Raw genomic sequence first — 14,920 nt, forward strand, 5'->3', positions numbered from 1 at the left:
TTGAACACACAATGATTCTTCAACAGAAACACTTAACACAAAACACTGAGTGAATTATAAATTAAAAACGTGTAATGAGAATATTGAGTGCTGTGGCAATAGAAATAATGTCCAGAGGAAATGATTATGGAAACAGCTTTAAACATATTAAGTGCTCTTGTCTTCTGTTTGTTTTTGCTCTGTTTGTAATTTATTTCCCTATAAAAAGATTGGTTGATAATGATGGGTTTGCCTAAGGATGGAGAGAATAAATATGTTTGTGCATGGATGGCGCATGCGAAGGATAGTGGGAGAGTTTGAACTGCTTTGTGTCCTCTTGACAAGTTCCTCCCCCACCATTACTGAAGACTTGATGTAGCCAGAGCTACAGAACCAGGCTGCTTCTGTGCATCAGGTTGTATAAATAAATGCCCTCTCTGTATGCATCAATAAGAAATGTTGGGAAGGTTACAGCTACCATGCCTCCTCCACTGTTTGCAGTTCAATGCTGGACGTATACCAACCCTAATAGCAGTGAAAATAAATACTATACAAGGAGTCATGCCATAGAAAGCACTGTGCCAGCAGCTACTGCTTCTAGAGAGACTTTGCTTGGGTGTCACCCACTGAAAAGGGTAACATTTGGTTACCAGATTTTTTTCAATGAATCCAGGGACACTCCCCCCCCTTTTTTTTGAAGCTGAGTTAGCAACAGGGAGTCAGTAGTAGGGATGGTGAGGCAAAAGACCCTGGGCCCAAGCACACATGCATATTGTATACATACGCAGAGGTTTTTTTAAAAAAACTGGGCAATGGCACGCTGCTCGCCCATGACTTCCCCGATCACCTTCCCCCTTTGTTTTCACAGATCAGGGGAGGCTTGGGAGTCGCGGGCGGGCGGCCGTTGCCCAGGAGGGGCCAGCCTGGTAGTGCAGTTGGCTCTGGCTGGCTTCAGGAGCTGTTCGCTGCTCGGGCGCAGGAAAAATGGCAGGCACCACGGCAGCGAGCAGCTCCTGAAGCCAGCCAGAGCCAACTGCACTACCAGGCTGGCTCCGGGCTGCTGAGGCTGCCGCTGCCACGTTTTTCCAGGGACAGATTTGCAAATCTGGGGACATTCCGGGGATGGAATTTGTCCGGGGACAAATATGCAGAACTGGGGACTGTCCCTGGGAACCAGGGATGTCTGGTAACAGGATTCATTTATTACAACCTCTCCTTTGCTGCACTCACTCCAAATAGCCAGTTGTATCTCTAGGGGCTCAAGAGCAGGGCTCCCCCCCCCCCAGTGTTTGGTTTTTGCATCTCTTTTTTTTTTCATACTAGAACCTTTTGCACAGTGCTGCGTCCCAACAGCTTTGGCATCCCGAAAAGGTGCACCTCTTTTTATAGGAAAAAAAAGCACTGCTCAAGAGGATAGCTGGAGGATAAGAAACAAGGACACATAGGTAAAATCCACTGAAAGCACTCTTACGCCATTTCAACAATTGTGGCTTCCCCCAAAGAATCCTGGGAGGTGTAGTTTGTCAAGGGTGCTGAAAGTTGTTAGGAGACCCCTCAAAAAGAGCTACGATTCTCAGCAGCCTTAACAAATTACAGACCCCAGGATTCTTTGGGGGAAGCCATATCTGGTACAGAAGTGCTTTAAAGGTTTCAAGATGACCAAACTTCCTTGAATGACAAAAATGCTTTAGGAGGTGCCAAGCAGCACATGACAGCTTTACATGCCCTAGGGATGTACCAGAATTGCAGCTAAAGTGAACAGTAATAGTAGCTAAATTATCCACCCAACAGATTATCCTTCACTCAGATAAAGATAATACACCTCCAAGACAGGCTTATATGGCAATGTCACTTCTAAATGTGGAAAGCAACCTCAACCTTGATGCTCCGTGTAAGCTGTGTTTCTCTATCATCAAGCTCCAAAGTCATTTTCACATGGTAGCACTGAACCTAAAACTTAAGATTCCTAAATACCATCAGCTCTATGGCTTTCTTTGGATTTGCAGGTTGAATGAAGAGAATACTTCTGACAGTGTGAGCCTTGTCCCCACAACTGAATGATGCAGCTTGGATATGGCTTTCAAGTCTGAAAGCAGAATCCCATGGAGACAATGTTGTTTTACAAATTACCAGGTTGAAATTATTAAGGTTAAAACAGCCAAATCTGTTGTCCAATAACCTCATCACAAATATGAGGAAAAAACGCTGAAAAACACACCATGTACCCTAAGATGAAAACAATGACAGGTTGTTGTTGTTATTGTTGTTTTGCAAGCTTCATCCTGTCCCCTCCTATAACTGGAATTGCATATCCCCAACATACTATAACTGAAAATACAAACTTACAAGGGACAAGGAAGGAAATGTTCAATGAAAACTAGTGGGAAGACAAGGAATTAAGATCAATTGCAGCAAGTTCTTGCTGACAAAAAACATCACAATGAAACACTGTATGCTATGACAGGTAAAAATCATATAGTTCCAGAAACTCATTGCTAGTTTCTGTGGCAAGTGGAAGTGTATGTGGACTTTACTGTCTGGATGCTTGGTGCTACTGGAACATCTTTCAATATATATTTTTTAATCTTTCATCATTGTTATTTTTTCCCCATGTTTGTGTATTTTGGGGATAAGGTAAAGGTACCCCTGCCCATACGGGCCAGTCGTGACTGACTCTAGGGTTGCGCGCTCATCTCACTCAAGAGGCCGGGAGCCGGCGCTGTCCGAAGACACTTCCGGGTCACGTGGCCAGCGTGACGAAGCTGCAACTGGCGAGCCAGTACCAGTGCCGCACACGGAAACGCCGTTTACCTTCCCCTATAAAGCGGTACCTATTTATCTACTTGTACTTAAGGGTGCTTTCGAACTGCTAGGTGGGCAGGAGCTGGGACCGAACGACTGGAGCTCACCCTGCTGCGGGGATTCGAACCGCCGACCTTACGATCAGCAAGTCCTAGGCACTGAGGTTTTACCCACAGCACCACCCGCGTCCCCATTTTGGGGATAGGCATGTTGAAAAATTCCATTGGAAACGAAAGTAGAATTTGCTACTGTTTTTGACACAGGTTCGGAATGAAAATCTATCCAGTGAATACAATCGGTATTTGCTCACAATATTCTTGTGTGTGTGTTCTTAAGCCCTCAACCAATATGTAATTGATTACTGTTTTAAAAACGCATTGTTTTGCTTCTTCCTTTACACAGAAATGACTGGTGTGGAATAATTATGTAATTAATTAAATTCATAACTTACATAAATAAATAAATAAATAAATATGTAAATTATATCAAATAGCATTTAGCAGGATGAATAACAGTACTTGGTAGACATGGAAACAGCAGGTTGTGATGAAGATGGGTCAGAACAAAAACCACTATCTTCTTACACTCCTGTTTTGGAGTTTGCTTAACACTTAGCAATGGGATTAAAGCTGGGCATTTTTTATTTATTTTTTTGAAAATATGAGGAATGGATGAAATCCATGTCTGAACACAGAAGTATAACAGAACTTTTAACATAATCACAAAGGATCTCAAAACAAGAAAAAAGAATTCAGCTATTTTTGGTGACCCTGTCTCAGGCTTTTGCATGGACGTTTCCCATGCATGAAGTTCCTTTGCCACATGCCTTGATAAACTATGAAGTCATAAGGTTATAACAATAGCCTGCTGGATCAGGTCAGAGGCCTATCTAGTCCAGAATACTGTTCCTGCATTGGTCAGTCATATGCCCATGTAAGCCTGCAAGTAGGGTCTGGGTGCAACTCTTCTCATCTGCAATTCCCAGCAACTGGTATTGTCTCTGACAGTAAAGGAAGAACATAGTCATAGAACATAACTAACCGGTTTCCTGTTTTATCCAAACTGGGAGGCTATGGTTAACACCAAAATGTTAAAAACCAATTTGAAGTTGGTTAATGATCCTGGATAATCAGAGACCTGGCTTATCAAGAGATACCACTAAGGAAAGACAGAAGGGCAAAAGACCTTTTCATTTCTCATTATTAAGATGAGAACAATTATCCAAATGCAGCCTCTATGGCCTAATACCTGTGAGCCACAGCATTTTGGTTTCAGTTACATGAACATTGTACTTGAACATTTCTACCCCCATCGTTCAACACGGACACTGAGATCCAGCTCTGAGGGGCTTCTGGCAGTTTCCTCACTGCAAGAAGTGAAGTTACAGGGAACAAGGCAGAGAATTTGTGCCTGTCCTGTGGAACGCCCTCCTGTCAGATGTCAAGGAGATAAACAACTATCTGGCTTTTAGAAGACATTTTAAGGCAGCCCTGTATAGGGAAGTTTTTAATGTTTGATGTTTTACTGTGGTTTCATAGTTTGTTGGAAGCCACCCAGAGTGGCTGGGGAACCCAGTCAGTTGGGCAGCATGTAAATTAAAATACATATATTATTATTGTTGTTGTTATTATTATCCCCCTCCTGTTTCATGGGCATGCCAGACAACTGTTGTAGGGTAGAGATTTAACCTGTCATCATGATCTTCAAGTCACCAGTCTATGAAGTAATGAAACTGTTTCATTATTTTATATTCTGTTCTTTTTTATAAAATGGTTGCTTTCTTTTTTTAGAGTGTGTTCTAAGCCAAAAGGTTCAAAGTTAAGAGGAGGGTCAAAAGTTAATTTGGCAGTTAAGAAGAAAATGAAGCCTCAAGATAAAAGGAGGGTGGGCAGCCTAACCAATTAGGGGAATTGGACTCTATCCTCCCCCCCCCCCAGTTGAATTAATGTATTTAAGCAGGGAGTTGAAGCAAATTAGACAAAAGAAAAGCTGAACTAAAAAGTTATAAAATACACTTGCAGCACTGTATAAGAAAGAAGCCATGACAGAAGGCCACAAATGGAACCAGAAACAGAATTCTGAGAGAACTGGTATTGAGAGAGAGTATTGGCTTAGTGAGGCAAGCAGCCTAGTATACGTTGAGCTGGATGCTTATTTTGCTCTAATGGGGAACTGATTAAACTATTTTTAAAGTTTTAATCTTAAAGATCCTCTTTAAAAAACCGCTGACTTGCCAGTCTGCTTTGGTAAAAACGACATTTGTTTGCATTTAAATATGGCTGCTATCTTCTTATTCATGCCATACTTAATTGCCTTCTCACTCCACCCAGTACTGAGAGCTGGCTTGGCCAGTTTGAAAAAGAGGCATGATTAGTAGAGACAGCGGTGGAAAAGGATATCTGCTTGGTGGCAGAGGCAAAGTTAGCAAAGAGGAGGAACTGCGTTTGCTGGCTTGCCTTCCTTCCTTCACTTTCAAAGTGCAGGCTAAACCTCATGCTGTCACAAATTCCCATTTCAGGTATTTGAATAAGAAGGGGGAAGGAAATTGGGCAGATTGTTCTGAAGTGTATGTCTGAAAAAAAAGAAAAGGGTAGAAGATCAGATCCTGTATACTACAAAATCTTAAGGGTAAACAGCTGATTCAAGCAGGGCTATGAGAAAATGTGTTTTAAAAAAGCACACCAAAATTGACTAATTTCCTCCCAATGTGAAGTAGTTCTAAATGAGTTCCTCCTCACTATACATACAGTGGTGCCCCGCAAGACGAATGCCTCGCAAGACAAAAAACTCGCTAGACGAAAGGGTTTTGCGGTTTTTGAGCTGCTTCGCAAGACAAATTTCCCTATGGGCTTGCTTCGCAAGACGAAAACGTCTTGCATTTTTTGCAAGTTTGTTTCATTTTTCTTAACACTGTTAATACAGTTGTGACTTGACTTCGAGAAGCAACTCATAGAACGCGGTGTGGTAGCCTTTTTTGAGGTTTTTGGTGATTTTTGAAGCTTTTCCAAAACTTTTCTGACACTGTGCTTCGCAAGACGAAAAATTCGCTAGAGGAAAAAACTCGTGGAACGAATTAATTTCATCTTGCAAGGCACCACGGTACATCAGCAGCATATTTTATGATGACAGAAGTATAGCCTGACTCAGTAAATGACTGGAAAGCATCCCCTGTTGATCCAGTCACTTCGTTCTCAGATACAACAAATTTGCATTCACAAAGTAAAGTACATGGTTTTGTTTTCAGTAGTCTATGCACTACACTGCTATTGTAACATACAGAAAGGCCTTTATGGAAGACAAATCCCTTTCACCTGACCCCTACAACTAAGTTTGGAAAATATCAGACCAGGTCAACAAATACACTGAGATGGCAAATACACCAGCAGAATTCTCAACTCTGTTCCACAGCAGATCCAGTTGACATAGTATATTTGGACTTTCAAAAAGCTTTTGATAAAGTACATCACTAAAGACTTCTGAGTAAGCTTAGCAGACATGGGATAAGACATGGGTAGGCAAACTAAGGCCCAGGGGCTGGATCCGGCCCAATTGCCTTCTAAATCCAGCCCACGGATGGTCTGGGAATCAGCATGTTTTTACATGAGTAGAATGTGACCTTTTATTTAAAATGCATCTCTGGGTTATTTATGGGGCATAGGAATTCGTTCATTCCCTTCCTCCCCCCCAATATAGTCCGCCCCCCCACAAGGGACTGGCCCCCTGTTGAAAAAAGTTTGCTGACCCCTGGGATAAGAGGAGAGGTCCTCTTATGTATTACGAACTAAATAAGCAAAAGGAAGTAGATAGTAGGAATATACGCTTAGTTCTCCTGATGGAGGGATGTAGAAAGTGACGCCCCTCCAAGGACAGATACTTTTAATTCATGGATCCATCACAGATTCAATTCCTGGAATAGGCAGGCTAGTTTCCTGGTGAGGTAATGACCCTTTAAGTATGGGCCATTAAGAGAACAGTCTCCAAGGGCTTTTAAAAAGGATTGGATGATTGTGCCTATTAGCCAGAATGGTTATTTCCACCTCCACTTTCAGAAGCCAGTATGGCTCTGAATACCAGTCGCTGGAAATCACAGGTGTGCAGAGTGCTGTTGCAAAAGCTATATTCTCTGCTACTGCTATCTGGCAAGATATTGAGCTGCCAATACGTGGGTCCATTATACCCAGCTGGAACCATCTGAGCAAGCAGTGGTTCTCTAATCCAACTGCGCAGCTTTCAGGTGGCTCTGCTGGATTTCAAGATAGCCACTTGTCCCAAGTATGACGCAGCAGTAGTACTATTGTTCAAAAGGTTAGTGGCCGATTATGTGCAGTTCTGCATTAACCACTTAACAGTATAAATAAAATATGGTTGACGGTGAGGGACAATCATTAATTGATGCAGGACTAAGTTCTGCATCCAGCACTCTTTTCAATTCTACAGATTAGTTAGTTAATTGATCAGTTATACCGAAAGGTAGCAACAACAGGAAGAAGCAGATGCAATGGGACTGTTGCCAGAGTCTATTTAAAAAAGGTTGTTTCCTGGACTCCTGACACTTTACCTGTCTTTTTAAGAAGTATGTGTACCCTTTTAGTTTTGGTATGCAAGTTAAATTACCCAGTGTTCAAATGAGACAGTGTAGTAGATAATCTCTCTTTTCTCAATGAATATTTTATTGCATTTTCCCCCTTCTTTTCGAAAAAAATGATGACTATCAGAAAACGGACTACAAATTGGCTTTTGACTCAATGCAGGAATGTATCTTTCACTAAAGTAAAAACAGGAAAGCCTGTTTTTAGCTGAATCAGTATTATTGGGTCATAAATCTCTCCTACTTGTTCTCTGATAGTTTAACAAGTAAGATAGCTTACTGGTGATAAAAATTAGCATGCAGCAGTTTTTGCAGCATTTACTCTACATGTACTTACTACCTCTCGGTGTGATACATTTAGGAATGATTACAAGATATATATCACTGTCTTGGAGAGCTCAATTTGTGTGCCAGCATGGAAAAATAGTAGTCTAATTTTCATTACAGCTGAAGAGACAGAAAACATAAACGGAGGCCTGCTGGATAAGACCAAAGGCCCATCCAGCCCACCACACTGCTCTTGCAATGACCATAGACAAATGCCTATGGGAAGTCTGCAAACAGGATGTGAATGCAAGATGTGATGTTGTCATGCAACACGAACACATGCTCCAGGAAGGTTGGCCAATCATAGCTTCCAGGTTTGTGATACCCATCACCTCAGGAGTCATCATTGATTCAACTTTTTATACACAATGATTATTTCTATCCCAGTCGATCAATATATGGCCCAGTCAAGTCCTCACTATATATGAGGTCCAGATGATGTTAGTTGCACACTTCCTGCAGACATTACTATATTTACACTATGGTAGCTTACAGCTGTGACTCAATTATGTACACAGGCTGATGCATGCAACTAAATCTGTCGGCTCATAAAACACATTTCAAAGCAATCACCATGAAATGCAAAATTCCCACAGAACTCTGCATTGTGAATGTGTCCCTTGTAGGTGTATCTCCAAGGCCCCACATAACTGCCCCCTTTTTAAAAAATCACATTGCCGAAAAAGGTGCACATGGTCTGAGTTATAAAAACAAAGTCATGCTTCACTTGGTAGGCTTTGATCATGCCTATGTCTTGGTGGTAGGGAGAAGACAGGCTAAGATCTACAACAGGATCTGCTGCCCCTGTGATCCTGCTGCCTGAGGCAGTCGCTTCATCTTGCCTCATAGGTGAGTCAGCCCTGAGCTAGAGCATAATTGCTTGCAGTCTGGGGGGAAAGGAAAGCTGATTCTAGCACAGGCACTATTGTTAAGATATATCAGGCAACTGTTTTTCCTTTATATAAAGTAGTTCTAACTGATTGATATTTTCACATTTGCCAAATTTCTATATTTTGAAGGCACTGGTACAATCTCTACATCCAAAAAGTAACAGCTGATTTTGAGCCTTATCCACTTACATGACTCAAAACATTTCCTCATTTCAATTTCACTTATGCGCACTTCTGCCTAGGTCATCACAAAAGAAAGCCAGGGGATCTTTTAGCAACATGTAAGGACCAGTCACACAATAATTATGTGGACCATTTACCCAAGTCTAACAGAATTAATGAAATATATATATATATATATATATATGCAGGTTTTGGTGTCCTCGGGTGTCTTCCCGTGTAAAAGTTGGGGTGTCTAGGCGACGTTTCGACGAGGTCTCACTCGTCATCTTCAGGCTGGTGCTTTCGGCTTCTTGTTACTGGAACAGAGCGGGATCTCAGTGTTTGAGTTCCTATAAATACTGTAGAGGGGTGTGGTGTATTGCCTCAAAAGTTCTGGGCAGAGGGGAAGTTCCCAGGCTAGTGTTCTTTTCTTCTTTTGTTCCTTAATTACTTGAGGGATATCTTGAGTGATTTCTTGAGTGATATTCTGAGTACCACTTAGGTGGGTCATTAGGTGTGGATTAGTTGCTAAAGCCTTCGTGTCTTGACCTCTTGAATTTGTGAAGAGTTTTTCTGGGAAGATGGCTGTACTGCACTTAGTTGTGCTTTGGCTTGGCTTCGTGTATAGGGGCGAGCTGTGGTTTTGTGCCTTGTGCCAGCCAGATCTGTGTAGGGATTGCAGGGGGGTGCAGCATCCGGAGGTGCCACTATGGTTTGGTTACTGGATGGTGTCTGTAATTTATCTGTGGAGAGGGTCTGGGTTTGGGTCTGGTGTGGTTGATTGGTGGTGGCGTTCTGTGTGCCTCTGGATCTGGTGTCGGTTTTTGTGGGGAGGGCTAATTTCCAGATGTCTGGCAGGCGGGACGTGTCGTCACGCTTGTTCATGTTGTGAGGGTGTTTCTCTATCTCGATGGCTTCCATGATTATTCTCTTGTGGTGATGTTCCATGTTAAAGAGCAATTTGGAATCTGCAAAATTAATTTCGTGTCCTGTTTCTTTCATGTGTTGGAAAAGAGAGGAAGATTTTTCTTCTTTTTTGACGGCATTCTTGTGTTCTGCGATACGTGCATTTATTCGTCTGTTTGTTTGTCCAATGTACGTGGCTGGGCAGACTTTGCAGGGTATTTCATAGACCCCTTGGTTTTCCAACTGGATTTTATCTTTGGGGTTTCTGAGGATATTGGCTATTTTTTGGTTGGTGCAAAAGGCTGTTTTGATATTGTGTTTATGGAGGATTTTGCTAATTTTATCTGTAGTGCCCTTGATATAAGGAAGGAGGGCCATGCCATTGTTTTCTTCCGTGTCTTGGTTTTTGGGGGGTGTTTCTTTTTGGATTAGCTTCTTAACCCTGTTTTGCTGGTATCCATTGGCGATTAACACATTTGAGAGATTCTGTAACTCAGTTGTCAAGTGGTCTTTGTCAGCCAGGCGTTTGGTTCTGGAGATGAGGGTCTTGGCTACGGAGTTTATTTGTGCAGGGTGGTGGTGTGATTGAGCATGTAAGTAGCGGTTGGTGTGTGTTTTTTTCCGGTAGATAGTGTGTCCTAGGGAGCCATCAGGTTTTTTGTAGATTAGGACGTCAAGGAAGGGAAGCTGGTTGTTGGCTTCTATTTCCATAGTGAATTGTATTTTGGGGTGTAGGCTGTTGAGATGTGTGAGGAAGCTATCTAGTTTTTCTTTCCCGTGTGGCCAAATTACAAAGGTGTCGTCAACATATCTGAGCCAAAGTTTGGGTTTGTGTTCTGACTTGTCTAAAGCATTGGTTTCAAAGTGTTCCATGTACAGATTGGACAAACAAACAGACGAATAAATGCACGTATCGCAGAACACAAGAATGCCGTCAAAAAAGAAGAAAAATCTTCCTCTCTTTTCCAACACATGAAAGAAACAGGACACGAAATTAATTTTGCAGATTCCAAATTGCTCTTTAACATGGAACATCACCACAAGAGAATAATCATGGAAGCCATCGAGATAGAGAAACACCCTCACAACATGAACAAGCGTGACGACACGTCCCGCCTGCCAGACATCTGGAAATTAGCCCTCCCCACAAAAACCGACACCAGATCCAGAGGCACACAGAACGCCACCACCAATCAACCACACCAGACCCAAACCCAGACCCTCTCCACAGATAAATTACAGACACCATCCAGTAACCAAACCATAGTGGCACCTCCGGATGCTGCACCCCCCTGCAATCCCTACACAGATCTGGCTGGCACAAGGCACAAAACCACAGCTCGCCCCTATACACGAAGCCAAGCCAAAGCACAACTAAGTGCAGTACAGCCATCTTCCCAGAAAAACTCTTCACAAATTCAAGAGGTCAAGACACGAAGGCTTTAGCAACTAATCCACACCTAATGACCCACCTAAGTGGTACTCAGAATATCACTCAAGAAATCACTCAAGATATCCCTCAAGTAATTAAGGAACAAAAGAAGAAAAGAACACTAGCCTGGGAACTTCCCCTCTGCCCAGAACTTTTGAGGCAATACACCACACCCCTCTACAGTATTTATAGGAACACAAACACTGAGATCCCGCTCTGTTCCAGTAACAAGAAGCCGAAAGCACCAGCCTGAAGATGACGAGTGAGACCTCGTCGAAACGTCGCCTAGACACCCCAACTTTTACACGGGAAGACACCCGAGGACACCAAAACCTGCATTCCTGTACCCGTGAAAATCTACGAAAACATATATATATATATATATATATATATATATATATATATATATAGCGGCATGATAAGGGAGTAAAACAAGGATCTTCTGATATCTGCTGCTGCTGCTGCTTTTCAGTGGATTCTAATGTTGCTTATTGTTTGATTAACTGTATTTTTTTAAATTGCATTAAATTACTGAAAGCTGCCTTGAGTAGTACATGGGGACTAGAAAGGTGGGATAGAATTTTATTTTAATTTTTTAGAATAAATAAAATTGGAGGAAAGCTTATTATCACAAATCTCCAACAGTAAGTAACTGGATCAGGGGCAAAGGACCACATAGTCCAGCATCTTGTTCTAACAGTTGCCTATGGAAATTTTGCAAGCAGCAGCTGACTGCAATAGTACTCTTCCCCCTTCTGATTCCCAGGAACTGTTATTCAGAAGCATATTGCCTCTTACAGCGGAGGCAGAACTGTAGCTATCATGCCTATGTTCATATTATTATATAGGCATATTAACTTGCATAGTGCTACTTAAAACTATAGATTGATGACTTAAGCCTAGGAAAGTTGGTATTATCATATATAGGTTATAATTCATATCATCAGGAGAACATATACTTTTCAATGCAACAGTGTTCTTGCCATGCACACAGCAGCTCAAAAATCCCACCCAACATAAAAGAAGGAGCACTCTGAAAGAGGATTCTATATCCTATTGCATTTTAACAACTTTTTAAAAAATGACCCAATATCATGCCTCAAGATGGTTTTTGTGATTCCAAGATTAAAGTCTGTATGAAACCCAGACTACCTGCTGCTGTTTAGTTGCTAAGCATGGTTCTTATGTATCTAGACACCAAAAGCAGTATGAATCAGGGAGGAAAAACAACAACCAACCATCTCCTTTATATAATTCATAGCACTTAGAAATTCCTTTTGCATTAGGAGACAAACCTGCACACTTCGAAATCATCTGACAAGTCATCATAAAACGCAGGTTTCTGAACAGCAGCCGATGCAGCAAGCCCTGTCCCAGCAGGTACTCCATTTTCTGGAACTGACAAAATATCACTGTCTGGGCCTTTCTCTGAACCACTTTCCTCCTTGATTGCTTTGACTCGTCTCATGTTCCTTGAAGGCTCTGGATCCTTGCGGCTGCACTTGTCCTGGTGTTTCCCACCTTGTCTAAAGGAGCTCCTTGCCTCCACAGAAGACGGTGAGCGGCAGGTCTCTTTACACCGTGAAATCCTTCTCCTGCGGTGACTAGGAGTGCAGCCTTCAGGCTCAATCTTCTCTTCTTGCTTCTTTTCCCCACCTGTCCCCATAGTTACAAGTTCAATGGCATTCTTCCTGGAAGAATCATCTGTCCGAGTGTTTGAAGTACTCCGCCTTCTCATTCTCCTGGGCATGTTGGCTCTCTCTCTCTTTCTAACCAGGGCCCAGTGGTTCTCATCTGAAGATGATGAATCAGATGATACTTTGCGCAAGGCATTCCATGCACGATTTGCAATGTTGGGGTGCAACTTGCCATCCTTCTCTCTTTTTTGCTTTTCTGCATGCCCATTATTCTCCTCAGGCTCTTTCCTCCGCCTAACCCTTCGCTTCACTTGTTTCCTACCAGTTTCTTTACTAGCTGGACTCAGTACCGTGACAGGGGTCGAGTTTTCAAACTTATCTTCTGATATGTCATGCAAGGTGGGAGGTCTAAACAAAGCAGCAAGCGAAGGAGATGGATGGAAAATGATAAAACGAAAAGAGAGAGAAAGAAACGAAACAAATCAGGATTTTGAAATGAAAACAAAAATAATTGTGACTTAAACAGAAAAAAAGATATGGAAAAGACATAACAAAACACTGAAAATGACAAACGAAAAGTAGATTTGAATGTAAATCCATGGAGGGGGGAGGTTAGGCAAAAGCAAGAGCTACGGATCATTAGATAAAGAAGACTATGCATCAATCAGATTAGGACCACTCTTTTATCACGTACCTACAGATGTCCTGAGTAGAAGGGCAGACAGATAACCGTGACTGGCTTCTGGGTGCTGTCCCTGTGGTAGGACTGCTTGCCTGTTGAAAGAAGTTAGATAATTTGGAATCTTTATCAATGAAATAAAGAGTCGATATTTTACTGCTTTTCCACATGATTAAAACAAAAGTTAACTTGTGCAGCTCTTTACGATGTTTTCACATCCACGCACTTCTAAAATACAGGAAGTGCCTGCAAAAGCAAAACCCTTTTGAGGAACTAAATGTTCTAAGGGCTACAGTTGCAGTCCACATACATATTTTATCTTGTTTGAGGAACAAACTTCTGCAGGCTAAAGGTTTCATTTTGCAGTTGGGTCTACTGAGAGCACAGAGCATGAAGGAAACAACAGCTGCCAAATTTCAACAACGATGAGGCTCCTTACTGGAACAAAGTGAACTGCACTGATATTGTGCTGAGTAAGGGCTGAGGCAGGGCTGCCAGACCGTTGCAGAGTGGGAGGGCAGAAGCAACATGAAGCTTAAATACTATTTTTAAAGACGTATCATCAGAGCAATCAAATTCACTTTCAGAAACTATTTACGTGTCCAAACATCTGAAGCAAAACACTTCCACAGTATGAGCGAGTCCCATCATAAAGCAGCCACAGCAATTTGCAGACTAAATATGTTTTGGCTAGAAAACAAGATTGTTCCATGGTAGCTAGAAGGTTACTAACAATATAGTTTTGCACATAGCTAAACTCTGTAGTTAGCTTAATTGTTAATGACCTGAAGGCTTATGTTATGCACCAGCTACATTACTCTTAAAGCTCTGAACTGAAGTCCTCCTTGGCATAAACCTTGTGATTAATCAGTATTCTGGCTGGAGGTATAGCACAGAAGACTGCTTCACACACACTGTTTCACGGGACAATGTGAATGTCTTTAGTATTATGAACAGTTTCTGAAGTGATGATTGGACATAAACATTACTCTGAAGACAGGTATGCCTATGAATATCAGCTGCTGAGGAACAAAACCAAGACAGTGCTATCACATTCAAGTCCTGCTTGTGGGGTTCCCATAGGCATCTTGCTAGCCGCTGTGGGAACAGACTGCTACCCTAAATGGGCCTTTCACATGACCCTGCAGGGCTCTTCCAATATTCTTATGTATAATTGGCACATGTTGCAAAATACTTCATTGAAATGCTTTTTAATGTAGGAAATTTGTCATGTTGAAGTGGACCAAAAGCGAAAACAATCAGGCCTACACAATATCCTAAGATTCACAATCAAAGTATTACAGTTAAAGGCAACACTATTTCCCCTACCCTACAATCATGCATTGCCACAAATCTACCTCACAGCTCTCAGGAATATTTTTCCCCCCTCTTAATTTTGAACAAAAAAAATAATCCTAAAAATATTTCTATTATTATTATTCCTCCAAGGAGCTCCCTCTCTCCATTGTTTATTTGTTCTCCCTCTCTCACTTTATCCTCAGAACAACCCTGCAAGGT

The 14,920-nt window shown here is 41.9% G+C and overlaps 1 protein-coding gene across 8 annotated transcripts in view; it reads right to left on the reverse strand.

Annotated features, from left to right (window-relative positions):
- The window catches only part of MARCHF1 (membrane associated ring-CH-type finger 1), a 120,429-nt gene that overhangs the window by 24,339 nt on the left and 81,170 nt on the right, over nt 1–14,920 (reverse strand). For 6 of the 8 annotated variants that reach the window (XM_083520298.1, XM_083520294.1, XM_083520295.1 and 3 more), the window contains 2 exons: nt 13,418–13,497; nt 12,382–13,131 (listed from right to left, as the gene is read on the reverse strand). In XM_083520298.1, the coding sequence (XP_083376424.1) occupies nt 12,382–13,131; nt 13,418–13,497 (830 nt within the window). The remainder of the gene's footprint in view (nt 1–12,381; nt 13,132–13,417; nt 13,498–14,920) is intronic. The other 2 variants (XM_083520300.1, XM_083520299.1) reach the window with 1 other exon arrangement.

Source organism: Podarcis liolepis (genome assembly GCF_965112155.1).
Source record: "Podarcis liolepis genome assembly, chromosome: 9".
In the NCBI taxonomy this organism is placed as follows: domain Eukaryota; kingdom Metazoa; phylum Chordata; class Lepidosauria; order Squamata; family Lacertidae; genus Podarcis; species Podarcis liolepis.